Source organism: Staurois parvus, unplaced genomic scaffold (assembly GCF_062004578.1).
Source record: "Staurois parvus isolate SC_StPar_1 unplaced genomic scaffold, SC_StPar_1.0 ptg000243l, whole genome shotgun sequence".
In the NCBI taxonomy this organism is placed as follows: domain Eukaryota; kingdom Metazoa; phylum Chordata; class Amphibia; order Anura; family Ranidae; genus Staurois; species Staurois parvus.
Genome location: NW_028318039.1, coordinates 309,353 through 324,139, shown reverse-complemented (window position 1 = coordinate 324,139; position 14,787 = coordinate 309,353). Strand labels below are relative to the sequence as shown.

At 40.4% G+C, this 14,787-nt stretch overlaps 1 protein-coding gene across 2 annotated transcripts in view; it reads right to left on the bottom strand.

Annotated features, from left to right (window-relative positions):
* The window catches only part of PIBF1 (progesterone immunomodulatory binding factor 1), a 230,838-nt gene that overhangs the window by 173,417 nt on the left and 42,634 nt on the right, over positions 1-14,787 (bottom strand). For both annotated transcript variants that reach the window (XM_089680363.1, XM_089680364.1), the window contains exon 5: positions 3,752-3,871. In XM_089680363.1, the coding sequence (XP_089536489.1) occupies positions 3,752-3,871 (120 nt within the window). The remainder of the gene's footprint in view (positions 1-3,751; positions 3,872-14,787) is intronic.

Below are 14,787 nucleotides of genomic sequence, written 5' to 3'. Positions count from 1 at the left end.
GCTTTTACACCCATATAGGATGTAAAATCAATCATTTCTTTTTCTCTCTGTCTGATTTTTTGCAGCCATTGAGAAATACTGAGTGAGCTGTGATTGGTCACAGCTTGTCACATGGTACAAGGCTGTTGTGAATAGCCTTGTACCATGTGACCTCTGTGATCATTCACAGATTTCACACGTAGTAAGCAATGATGTCACAAGTGACATCTTGCTTACTACTTTGCATGTGATCATTGATTGGCCAATCAGTGATCACATGATTGGGACCTCGTACAGAGGTCCCGTCCGACGATCGGTGTTTCACTGTGTCCGGAGGACACAGCGGGCACCGGATCGCGGTGCTGCACGCTCCCGGGGGGCGCGCACAAGCAGGGTGCGGGGAGGCAGTTTATAAACGGCCACCCGACCCTGCAGTGCCACCGTCCGGCCGTTTATATACAACGGCCGGTTGGGAAGTGGTTAACTAGCAATTGCATGGTCATGCAACGCTGTACCCAAACAAAACTTATATAATTTTTTTTTCACACAAATAGAGCTTTCTTTTGGTGCCATTTGATCCTCACTGGATTTTTTTTATATTTTTTTAGGTGATATAGATTTAAAAACACTGAAAATGTTTGGAAAAAAAAAAAATCAAAAAAAACTTTCTGTGGTAAAACATATCTAAAAGAAAAAAAAATTATAAAGAATCACATTTTTTTTTAAATAATACTAATGGCGATCAAAGAATTTTAATGGGACTGTGATAGTGTGGCAGGCAGTTTGACACTAACTGCCACTGACATCAATACAGTGATCAGTGTACTAAACATACCTGCTGGGAAGGGGTTAGCATCTAAGGCGATCAAGGCATTAAATGTATGCCTAACAATGTGTAATGTGTGCTACTTTTACTAATAGAACTTTTTGTTTCTTATTCCTGTCAAGGGATCTATGCAGAGAAATCACTTGTCACAAGCAGGGACTGGATGCACCTAGCATTCATGGTACAACTTTAAATATTTGCACCACAGGTTTACTTTAGGTTATATTTTGCATGTTATTATGATTAAAGATGATTATGTATTTATGACTAAGCCTTTTACCATTTCTGCTTTAAAAATTAGTTTCATTATAAAACAAATGAAGAATAGAAAATTCACCTTTGCAGCTGTCACCATTTTTAAGACTCACCTACAAAATATTACACCCTAAATACTTGTCACGTGGGACCTTTGAATTAAAATAAAAGCTAAATATATTAACGAATAACAAAAGACACCCACATTCTGCAAAACATCTGTAAGAGTTGAAAAACATGCTCTGCTAGAGTTATCGTTTGCATGTTCATAAGGAAAATATTGACAAAGTCAAAGGTTAATATTACCCACCAAAAGAAATAAATCGGAACGTTTACTAAAACAGAAGCAGGGCTAACAACACCTAGAGGAACTACTTAGCAATGCTAAAACACTACAAAGCAAGATTTAAACAGAACATCTTGTCACAAAAAAAGAGAAAGATCAAAGAAACAAGAAAATATTTAAGCCTTGAAAAAAAAGATTTCTGTTCCAATGGTTTAATAAGAAATATATTTAAACTTGTTTTGTCACCTTAAAGAAACAATACATTTAAACCACACACAGGGGTTGATTTACTAAAACTGGAGAGTGCAGAATCTGGAGCAGCTACTCATGGTAGCAAATCAACTCCCAGTTTTTTTTTTGTTAAAGCTTAATTGGACTAGCTGAAGTTAGAAGCTGATTGGCTAACATGTTCAGCTTCACTAGATTTTGCACTAGTTTTAGTAAATCTCCTCCCTTGTCTTTTACAAGATTACAGATAACCAACACTGCAGAAGCTTCTCAGAAAATATCCAGTAATGATATTTGATTGTGGGGCAGTTTTTCTCTTACAAACAAGTTCCACTTTTTCATATACATTATATTGCCTAAAGTCTTTACATGCACATGAACTGAAATGGCATCCCAGTCTTAGTCCATAGGGTTCAATATTGAGTTGGCCCACCCTAACTGCTTCAACTCTTCTTGGAAGGCTGTCCACAAGGTTTAGGAGTGTGCCTATGGGAATGTTTGACCATTCTTCCAGAAGAGCATTTGTGAGGTCAGGCACTGGTGTTGGATAAGAAGGCCTGGTTCTCAGTCTCTACTTTAATTCACTCCAAAGGTGTTCGAATGGGTTGAGGTCAGGACTCTGTGCACGCCAGTCAAGTTCCACCACCCCAAACTCACTCATCCATGTCTTTATGGACCTTGCTTTGTGCACTGGTGTGCAGTCATGTTGGAACCGGAAAGAACCATCCCTAAACTGTTCCCACAAAGTTGAAGCATGAAATTGGCCAAAATGTCTTGATATGCTGACAACTTAAGAGTTCCCTCCATTGGAACTAAGGGGCCAAGCCCAATCCCAGAAAAACAACTCCACACCAAACCACCCCCTCCACCAAACTTTACACTTGGCACAATGCAGTCAGGCAAGTACCATTCTCGACCGGCAAACGCCAAACCCAGACGCGTCCATTGGATTTCCAGACATAGAAGCGTGGTTCGTCACTTCAGAGAACACGTCTCCACTGCTCTAGAGTCCAGTGGCGGCGTGCTTTACACCACTGCATCTGACACTTTGCACTGCACTTGGTGATGTAAGGCTTGGATGCAGCTGCTTGGCCATGGAAACTCATTCCATGAAGCTCTCTACGCACTGTTGCTGTACCAATCTGAAGGCCACACAAAGTTTGGAGGTCTTCAGCTATTGACTCTGCAGACAGTTGGCGACTTCTGCGCACAATGCGTCTCAGCATGCGCGGACCACGCTCTGTCATTTTCCGTGGCCTCCCACATGGCTAAGTTGCTGTTGTTCCCAGTTGCTTCCATTTTGTTATAATACCACTAACAGATGACTGTGGAATATTTATTAACAAGGAAATTTCATGGATGGTCTTTACTGCATAGGTGGCACCCTATCACGTTACCATGCTTGAATTCACTGAGCTCCTGAGAGCAACCCATTATTTCACAAATGTTTGTAGAAGCAGTCTGCATGACTAGTTGCTTGATTTTATACACCTGTGGCCATGGAGGTGACTGGAACACCTGAATCCAATTATTTGGAGAGGCGTCCCAATACTTTTGGCAATGATTGGCAACTGATTGGCTGCCATGCACAGCTGCACCAGATTTTGCACGCTCCAGTTTCAGAAAATTAACCCATAAAGCGAAGCATGTGACCATAAATACCAGCCCTGCCTGCTCTACACTAGTACCTCACAGGTACATCAGTGGAGGATGATTGGGAGCATGCGTAAGACAGAAAGGAAGCCTGAAACAACGAAAGGAGAGTTTGAGAAAAAAAAAAAAAAAACAGAGCCATCTTATACTTGTTATTTTAGAACAAATGAAGCAAAACAAGTTTAGTGCCAATTTAATTGTACTGTGATTCCCATTGTGTAGTGTGGCAAAGTGATTGTGCATCATTGCTCCACTTGTCTCAGTGGTCTCCATAGGCTGCCCTGATTGAATAATAACTACTGCAATTGATTTTATCTCAGCAATGATTTATTGTGGGTGTCCCTTGCAGTGTCTGGCATACAGAAAGCAACTACAACAGAAATATATTTTGTATATTATGAAAACCATGAAAAGGTTTTACAGTAATTAGCAAATATATACTACTGAATCCTCAAAACATTTGAAGAATACATAGTAAATGTCAACATAAAATACATTGCATTAGGCTGCATTATAGAACACACCTGCATTATATTCTTAAGCTGCTGTTTATAGCCATTCAGCTCTTCATACTGTTTTTCGTTCCTTACATGAAGGTTATTGAATTTATTTTTCAATGGTTGGACCACTTCATAGAAGCAAATCTGTGAGTAATAAATATAAAGAAAGAAATGTTATGTATTCAGGATATAAAAAACAACAATCCAATATACTGCATTTCCCATAAACAAACCAGATCTTTTGTACAAGTCCAGAAGAAAGATCAAGAATAGTTTAGGTTTTTCTTCAAGGACTTTTTTTCAATGCTGCATGTAAAAAATAATGAACTTTCATTTCTTGTAGTTTTGCAAGCAAGTTATAAACTTTACAAAAGTGACTAATGAATTAAAGCCCAACTACAGCGAACACCTTTTAGGTTTTTACAGAACTGTTTTTTTTTTCTCCTGCTGGGATAAAGGTTTTACACAAGTGAAACCTAAAAGCTCCCCCGTCTGTGTTAAATTATTTGTCTCAACCAACCACCTGGCACTTTTGAGGGATAGCTTGGTATGTTAAAGGAAGTTAAAAAAGCACAGAGTTGTTTTTAATGCTAGGTGACAGACTATGGGCAATTTACTATAGTTGGGGTGTGCAAAATCTTGTGCAGCTCCACTTAGAAATCAGCTTTCAGGTTTTTTTGTCAGCTTAGTTGAAGTTAAAACCTGATTGGCTACCATGCACAGCTGCACCAGATTCTGAGTGCACCAGTTTTAGTAAGTCAACCCCATTGCATCATAGCGGTCATGTTTGATTTTGCCTTTAGAGCAGATCTGATGTCCTCCACCATGAGGTGTGAGCTGTAGATATTGTCATTTTTGGCAGGGGTTCGCTGAGACCTGAAGCTCATTTCAAGGGTTAAATGTTAACAAGGTTGAAAAAGGCTGACCTATATCGCAAAGGTAACCTCCATAAACACAATACAACTAACAGTATATTCTACATGCTGCTAATTTTCGTTAAAAAAAAACAAAAAAAAAAAAAAAACAACTTAACTTCAAAAACATAATTTAAAAGTACCTATTCTCAATTGTTACAAAATTGGCTTCTATGAACCCTTGTAGAACAACAAAAATTACCATTGTAAAAGCATGGAAATGGCAGTTGCGCTATTATCACCTACTGACCATGGTGCTATTTGTAACATGTACTACAGAAATGCAATGTTTAGGGACAAGCAGAGAATGGAAAGAAGGTGTTAAACAATGTGTTAATTGGCTCTGGTGCATGCCCCTGAATGAGAATTATAATTCCATTGGCGTTTATGTATTAAAAACCACGCAAATCAAAGCACATTTGCCTGTCATAATTCATAGCCATTTACTGATCATACACCAGCATATAGGTGGTTATGTGTATGGCTTAGAACGGTTTGTGGTGCATTGTATTAATGACTGTGTATGCAAATCTTGGGTCTAAACCTCATTTGTATTGAAGGAAGCTATTGAAGGAAACTTTGTTCATACACAGAAAGTTGTAAAGCTAGTCAATCTGTACATGCATTCATTCTTATGATTCATAATTACATAGTAAGGTAAAAAAAAAAAAAAAAAAAAAAAAAAAGACACTAGTCCATCTAGTTCAACCAACAAGAAAAAGAAAATATTCAGTATATCAAGCATCAACTTGCTAGTTACAAACTTTCACTGTTCTAGTTATAGACTCCAGCATTAAATGCAAATTATGGAAACAATAAATAAAACACAACAACAATTACCTATACCCAAGGCCAATGTGGGCTGTGAAAAGTTTCTAGTCATGTGTGCTTTGACAAGAACGGGTGGAACACCATCCTTGAGACCATAAAATTGAAAGATAGTCTGCCTCAATCACCTACAGATGGTGGACCGAAAAGCCGATACACCCTTATGGGGTTCTTTCAGGATTAAAAAAATGCATCAGTCTTCTTGACGAAGCAATGGATGTGAGACACTCACTGGCTGAAACATATCTAGAAAAAGGAGGACATTTTCTTTTTTGTGAACTGGAGCCAGACAGAGGGGCGGGAGAACAACATCCTGGTTGATGCAAAAGCCAGAATTACTTTAGACAAGAAGGACGTTCTGACCCTCAAAACTACCTTATCCCTATACAAAACCAGAAAGGGCTCCAGCAAGAGAAGACCATCAGCTCAGATATTTGACTTTACAGAGGTGATGATCCAGAAAGAATATGACCTTTTGGGCAAGAGTAAAGAAAGCAATGTCCGTAATGGGTTCAAACAGCAGTTTATAGAAAATTAGCTTAAGATCCATGGTACTCCCTGTACAAAACTCCCTGTCTAAATGAAGAAATGAAAGGCCAAATGGGTCTGAAACAAAATAAACAGGGCAGAAACCTGTTCTTTGAAAGGGCTGAGGAACAAGCGCTGATCCAGACCCAGATGTAGGAAGGACAGCATTCACATCACAGGGAAAATCCTGGGGTGGAAGTCCCAAGACTCACACCAAGTGAAAATATTCTTTCCATGTTTAATGACAGAGCTTGCCAGAGGTAGACTTACTAGGCTTTAGCGGCATAAAAACTCACAGACTCCGAGATGCCCCTTTGACTAAACCAAAGCTTCACCAATCATGTTGTTGAAACCAGCAGCTGTGAAGCATAATGGCAACGCAACCCTTGGGGCATAGGATCCTGATGATTTGAAAATGCCAACAGAGTGTCTGCTGGGAGTCTTACCAGGTTGAGGTACCACATCTGCCCGGGTTAGTCCAGAGTAAAGAATATCGTCAAAATGCTCTCCCACCTTGATCAGTGAAGTAGAGTAAGAATTAGTTTCAGCGGAGGAAAAGAGTTGATCATGGCGTACTTAACCCACGAAGCCACTAGAACATCTATTGCTACTGCTAGAGGATCCCTGTACCTAGCAACAAATCAGTTTGTTGTTCAAGGTGGAGGACAGGATATGCAGGAGATTCAGAATGTGACAAATGCCCCCTCTGAGAGTGGAGTAAAAATTCCCAGAACGGTTCTGCCCCACAACTGACATCCCAATGCAGAAGAGCCAAAAGGACACAATGGAGACCTGTTCATCTTTTCATTATCACAGGAAGGTTGGAGGTGAGAAACTGAGGAGGGGAAGAGAGCAAAACTCCAAAACTGTAGCCTTGGGAAGACAACCTTACTCACCATAGGGTCTGAGAGACAAGCTGTCCAAGCATCTTCAAATATAAAGTGGGGTCACATCTTCCTGCAGAGGAATACTAGTCTAAGATTTATCAGACACTGACTGCAGACCTTGAAAGTGGATGGGAGCCAAGCTTAGGGATTTTAACATGGAGAGTAAGGAAGCAAAGAAAGGGATGTTTCTTATCAGGTAAGTCTCTTGCTTAAGCCTCGTCTGCTAAGAAGATTGCTCTTGCCACCAATAGCGGCCTGATAATGTGACCAAAAATGGGTCAGAAGAGATATTGTTCCTTGAAGGCAATGATGGTCAAATGCTTCTTACACATAGGTTTTGTAGTCCAGCACTAAAATCCAAGTGCTATAAAAAACATGTGGGGGACCAAGGGAGGCCACCCTGTAAGAGGCTTTAAAAGGAGGAAAGGCCACAGTGTAAGCAAACAAATATAAACTTTATTGAGATCAAACAATATAAAATTGGTCAACATGACCTACAATCCTCCAATCACCATTAAAATAAGGTCTGATAACGTTATCACCTTGTATCACAATAGCCCGGGCCCTGCACACCCACTCAGTCACACTGCCATTCATACACTAGATCAATATTCATGAGGTTACACAGCAAGCCGTTAGTCCAAGGAGCGAGTGGGTAGGAATGGCAAATGGACACTTAGCGGGCTTTGACAAGTCTTCCTGTACGCTACCTCACTCAGTGAGTAATAATAATTACTTCCCAGGGCTGACGGCCTGGCCCAAATGAGCTGCCAGATAAGCCATAAGGCTAGTAGATCAGATAACCCTGTTTGGATCAATACCATAGAATGTCCTGCTGTTATGCAGGACACAGATTGCATAAATAGTCCATCTAGAGAACATGACGTGGTATTGGAGCAGAAAACCCTGCCTGTATGGAATTGGATTAGTCCACAGTGAATGAACGGGAAAGAAAGACAGGCTAAGTAGTCATGTAGTTTAGCTGGATGACTGACCGCGAGGTAAATCTAACAGATTAAATGTGTCCAGGAGGCTGCCAAAGCCCTTGTGTCCATATGTCAAGATTTCAAACCATACTGTGGACAACCCTGGTTAACACGGAGAACGTGACTGGTTGAAACATACAGGATATAGGTTGAGCATAACAAAGGCACAGTAATGAAGCCACTGACAGTCAATCCATAATGATACTTTTAAGGTCATGGTGAATGGGAATCCACATCCAGTCACCCAAACTATGCCCGAGGGCTCTCACCGTTTTGATGTGACAATCAATACTCCTTCAGGGAAGGAGGGAAAGACGCCTCGCAATGTTCGAGTTATAGGCCCATCTCAGTGTTGAATTTAGACACTAAGATATATGCAAAGGTCCTAGCGAATAGGTTGAAGGAGTTTATGCCTGAATGGATACATGGAAATCAGGTGGGCTTTGTCCCAGGTAGAGAGGGCAGGGACAAGTAAAAAAGGGGAGGTACCGGTGGTGGCCCTTTCTATTGACGCAGAAAAGGCCTTTGATAGAGTAGACTGGGGTTTCATGATGGACACCTTAGAAGACCTGGGAATTGGAGGTAGAATGAGGGAATGGATTGGAAAACTGCACAGTAAACCCTCTGCAGTGGTAATAGTAAATGGGGAAAAAAACAGAGCCCATCGGAAAGTCAAATGGAACAAGGCAGGGATGCCCTTTGTCCCCCTTATTATACGTTTTGTCACTAGAGCCCCTTTTATCAACAATAAGGAAAAACGGAGACATAAAGGGAATCCAGATAGGAAGTGTAGAACATAAACTGGCAGCTTTCGCTGATGATCTGCTGTTTTATGTGGGGAATCCCAGGACAACACTCCCAAATCTAATGAAACTGCTGAAGGAATATGGAGAACTATCAAACTTAAAAATCAACCCAACAAAAACTGAGATTTTAAACATAAACATCCCAAAGAGTGAACAAGAAAAAATACAAGAAGAATTTCCCTTTATTTGGAAAGAAAGAGATATAAAATATTTGGGAGTAAAGCTTAGCGCGTCGTATAAAAACTTGTATAAGCTAAACTATATTTCTTTATTAAATGAAGTAAAGGGGGAATTAAAAGCATTAGAAAGAGGAATCCCATCGTGGTTAGGTCGTATAAACTTGGTAAAAATGATAATTGTACCAAAAATTTTATACAGATTCCAAATGATACCAATTAAACTCCCGGAAGCTTTTATTGTAATAAAAAGAATGATAACGGGATATATCTGGAGGAAGAAAAAACCGAGGGTGTCCCATGAAATACTAAGTAGAGATAAAGAGAAGGGTGGTCTGGGAGTTCTGGATATAAAGAGATATTACAAAGCAGTATTATTAGGGAGAATTTTTGATTGGACGTTTAATTTAGAGGAGAAAAGTTGGGTAAAAATAGAGAATACACTTAGTGGAACCAATTTGAATAGAATAATATGGCTACCAACACAATATAGAGGATTGAAGGAGGATTTAAGTTTGTACACTGTAAATGTATTAAGGGAATGGGATAAAATACACAAATATATGAAATGGGAATTTAATTCTATACTTATGCCACTAAGAAACACAGAATTTTTTCCACCAGGTAGAGAAGAGATAACAAGTAGATGGTTTATAAAGGAGGATGTCCAACTCAGAAATATAATGGGGGATGGGAAACTGAAGACCTTTAAAGAGTTGGAAAAGGAAAATGTATTCACTAGATTAGATGAGTGGCGTTATTATCAATTAAAATGTTTTTGGGGAAACCTCCCAAAACCCCTGAGAACGAAAAAGGATTGGAATTTGTTTGAAAGGTTGTTGGACTCGCGGGGTGATGGGAAACATGGAATAGCTAAAGTATATAGAATTCTCACAGATTTAGACACAAACACTAAACCATTGCACATTGTGAATTGGGAAAGAGATATGGGGGTGGTATTAGATGAAGGAAAACAGAAGAAAATAAATAGATTAGTTCACGGAAATGTAAGTTTGAGGGATGTAGAATTAAGTTACAAATGTTTGACAAGATGGCACATTGTTGCGAGTGTGGAGGGTAAGATAAGTGTGGAGAAATCACAGTGGTGTTGGCGAGAGTGTGGGGAAGTGGGGACAGTTTTTCATATTTGGTGGGAATGTCCAAAGATTCAAATATTCTGGAAAAAAATAATATATTTAATAGAGAACATCATTGAATTGAACATCGGGTTAGACCCTGGGTTGTGCCTGTTACACAGTTCAGAGATATCAGTTAGTAAGTATAAGAAATTAGGTTTAGGGTACTATCTGAACGCAGCAAAAAGCCTGATCCCCAAATATTGGAAGAAAAAAGAAATACCGAAAGAGGAGGAGTGGATAGAGAGAGTAAACTGGACTAGGGAGATGGAGAAGACATATTATCTACAGGAAGATAAGTTGGAGATATATCTCGCGAAATGGGAAAATTTCGTAATAAGTATGAGAAAGTGAAGAGTAGAATGTTATAGAGAAAAATTGGGTAGGTTATGCTTGCTTTGGATACAAGTCAAGGAAATGCAGAGTGGGGGGGGGGGTGGGGTCAAGGTTTTAAGAGGGGGGTAATTGAAACAATAAGAAAAAATCATATATTTATGATGATTGAGATGAAATTGTTTATTGTTATTCATGTGAAAAATACTAATAAATATTTTAATAAAAAAAAAAAAAATACTCCTTCAGGGCTGTATCTGCTTCTATCCTCTGCTCAACAGGGTATACTGAAAATAGTGAGCATCCCCTTTGCACTTGGCACTCTACATGAAGATCCATGTGTTTTTTGGCCAAGTGGAATCATCCGCCATTGAGTAGCAATGCAGTGGGCGGTTGATGGCTATGCCGCCAGTGGAGGCAGGACCCGCTTCTCTTTGATGTTGCCTACATCTCTAAAATCAAAGTGCCCTATGCATGTTTAAGGACATGAAACAAGCCAGAAGGCTTTCAGCAGATCATCAGAACTGAAATCTGAAGTTACAGCAGTTTTGTTCATTGCATACAGTACTATAATAAAGGAATGAACCACAGCAGCAGAGATACCTATAACAAATGAGGCCAGAAATAGTCCTCGAAGGAAGAGTTCATTAGTCTATTAAAATAAAGTTGGATCAAACAGCCTCAAAAAAGAAAAAAAAACTTCTCTGAAATTGGTCTAAAAAGGTTCTTCCTCCTAAAAGAATATAGATTTCTGATAACAGATCTGCAAAATGAGTCCTCAGCTAAACCAGTGAAGTCTTTGTCAGATTTAGCAGGGGAATGGGGATACAGATGTAAGTGAACCCTAGGTAGAAGTGGTCCCTAGCTGAAACAAGAAAAGCTACATAAAGAAAACCTGTTCACAATTTTCAATGTTACCATTTGTACAAGAGGAACACCTGAAGGTGGAAGATATGAAGTCCTGAGGTGGGGGTGCGTTTGTGGTTACAGAGCAACTGCTCTTCTTTTTACAGGATATAGTATAGAAAGTCAAACAAACAATGCTAGGGATAAGGCCCATAAAACTAAACCCCAACTTCCCAGAGGTACTTACATTACCAAGGAGTGGGAAAATTGGGACGGACCAGGAGAAATTGCAAGAGCCAACAAGCAGTGTAACCAAATTTTACTGCTGGAGGTTATGAGGTAGTCTGAACCAGGGCTCTGGGCAGTGTTGTGTCCACTGAAGGTGCTTAGCTAAAAATTTGCAAGAGTGGGCAGGAAGGGATGCTCTGCATCCAGCGGTTATGTCATTGATCCTGGCAACATACAAAGTTAATAGTTTCTGCAGCATATATAAAAACAGTACAGATCTGCAGCTCAAAAGAAACCAAAATCCCTTAGTGCAATAAAAAACAGTTCAGATGTGCCTGCATGTTCCTGCCTTTTTATTGAACAGCAATCATCAATGCAGCTAGGAAAGAGGAGGGCTCCCCTGTGTGGCCAGACTGCAAAGTACATTAAAAAACAAAAAACAAAGAATATATGAAAAGTTGACTTTCTACACAAAAGAGCAGCTTCAGCTTAACAGTTCGCAACTACCTAAAAAGGCAGCAACAGACCGAAAAATTGTAAAATAGGAGGATGGGAGGTTGCTGGGGAAAAAGAAAGAGCCATCATGTACAAAAATCTTCCCTAATAGGTTGCCTAACTAAAAACCCTGACAAGGTGAATGTAAGTACGGACAATGGCATCTCAAGAAACAGTGCTCAGTTGGCACACAAGTCACACACAAAATCCGTAACAAGGAGGTTGCTGTCCTAAAAGATAACTTACTAACTGCTGAACCAATTGCCATTACTCTGTACTCTTAGACCTTTCTTTTGCCTCTGATACTTCCTTGGCCTTTGAGACTCTGCTCTGTGATCTATCGAAGTGTACCTTCAGTATCACATACAACACTGTCTGTTTGTCAGGGCAGGAGCTATGGAACGGACAGGCAGGCCTAATGGCAGGGTCACGCACCGACTGACGACAACCACCACTCACAGACCGGAGTCCCTCAGGGCGCGGAGTCTAAGTCCCAGGCTGCCCTTCACCAGGGCCCCTGATGGTGGGGATGGACTTGACGCAGCCAGGGACCAGGTCGCGGCCCCCGAGACACCCTAGCTGCGGTAATGGCCACCGCCAATGGCGTGTAGCTGGTAGGAACCAGATAAGACAATAGCGTAGTCAGGCAGGCCGAGTCGATAACAACGGGACAGACAGTACAGAATGGTAGACAAGAATAACAGGTCACAAGCCGGGTTCAGCAACAGGAGGTCAGATAAATGGATAACGCAGAGAATAGTCTAGTCAAAAGCCGAGTCAGTTTCCAGGAGAGCCACGAGAGTAGAAACAGAGCTTTTTGCAACACGAACATACAAGGCATGAATGCAAAGAGCACGTGCGGACAACAGGCTTATATGTGATCAACCACACCCCTCTGGGGGATGGACCGCAGAGGCCTGAAGGCATAAAAGACTCCCACCATGCTCTGCAGAAACCCAAGATGGATGCCAGCACATGGAGCAGCACAACCTCTGGGAAAAGGTAGGACCTTGACAGTGTTCCTCTCCTGATGGGGTCCCCCAAGGGTCTGTCCTCGGATCCCTTCTATTTCCTATCTACCTGTCCACTCTGGGTCAGTCGGTAACCTCCCACAGCTTCCAATACCATCTCTAGGTTGATGACACCCAAATCTATCTCTCTGCTCCTGTTTGCACTGTAAGCATTCTGTATAACTATACAGTTATTATTAATAAAAATAACAGTGCAATAAAAAGGAGGGTATCCTCAAGCTGACACAGCAAGAACAGAGTGCTACAACTCACCCTAAGGATAAGCAGAGACAAACAGAGCATTGCCACGGCTCTGACCAAAAAAGGTAACACTCTCTGCAGCATCCTTACCATATTAGCCTGACATGTAGCATACACTAGTGTACGCATCTCATATATCCACCTGTTTCTAACGTAGAAACCTCTCTTTGCTTATTAGTTTGCCGTTTCCCGTGCTGGTTTGGCTTTGACCATGGGAAAATGACTACTGTTTAATCTGCAGTAAAGATGCCCCTTTTCCTTGCCTGGGGACTAGTAGATTGCTTTCTGTAATTGTTTGGCGTTGTCCATGGGAAAATGACTGCTGCTCTGTCTACAGTAAAATGGTGCATGAAGTTCCAGCTTGTTTCCTGCGCTCGCAGGCTATTTAAGTGCGGAAAGATTGATATCAGCAGTAGGTGTGTCCTCTGAAGAAATTTATGTACACAAAACACATTGGGTAGGGCCTTATGTGCTGATGTCACAACACTGCTTCCGGTTTCCGGAATGGCGGCCATCTTTTTAAGTCCAGCAGAGTCTTATGCATTGTTTGTTCCATGTGGTTTAGGTTTTAAATCTATTTATTTTAAACAAATAATGTACTATATATTATATTACTGCGAGTCCGTGTGATGAGCTCTCTTTACGCAGTGCTCCCCTGGATTGAAGTAACTTACATTATGATGGAGATATTCATGTGGATTCTATGGATAACCCTGGTGAACTGCTGATACTATATGCTAATGCTTATTAGCCATCTGGTGGGTGCACAGAGGTTGAGGATAAATAACACTTTCTTTTTGCACATTGGATGAGTTTCAGCACAGAGTCACTATCCAGTATAGAGGTTTGTTGGTGGATGTTTTGTGTTATACATTGAACTTTTATTGGACATTAGGTGAATATATAAAGTGTAAGAGAAATTGCACTTTATTATTGTTTTTTGCATGAATGAACGTTTTCCATAACACTATAGATTTGGATTTGTTGTATTAGATTTATATATTCTCGCACTTCAATATTTATGCACTGCACTTTCTGTACACAAATTTCTTCAGGGACACTAGGCATGATTGCTGTGGTTGGAGTTATCCTATGCTACCTTTTTGTTGTCAGTGTCCATTTCTCCTATAATATAGCCCGACAGTGTAGAAATTCTAATAATTCCGGTGGCCCTCAATGTTACAAGTGTACAAAGAAATGTACACTTGTAACAGACACTATATTTCTAGGTTTTCATCTCGTTTGTCATGCTTTCTTTCAACCAGTTCCTCTGCCTTATTTGGACCAGGACAAGGGGCTTTGGAAAGTCTATTTTAGGGCACATAGATTGTTTTGGGAAAGATGTAAGGTGACTAAAGGATTTTTTTCCATTCTGTAATTTTAGATGCTGAATGTGAGTCAGTCACATCGAATTCTTCACAAGCTTATGCACCAAACCGTTCCACACAAATGAAACTATTAATCTACGGCAAGCCCCAGCGCACAAGAATAGCCCCAAAAATGTTATACCCAGGTACTGGATTGCTGCTGCGCACAGGTAAATAAACCAAAATAATGAAACTATAAAAAACAGCGCAAATCACCACCTGACTCAAACAATACCATAAATATAGTGTATAAATCAAT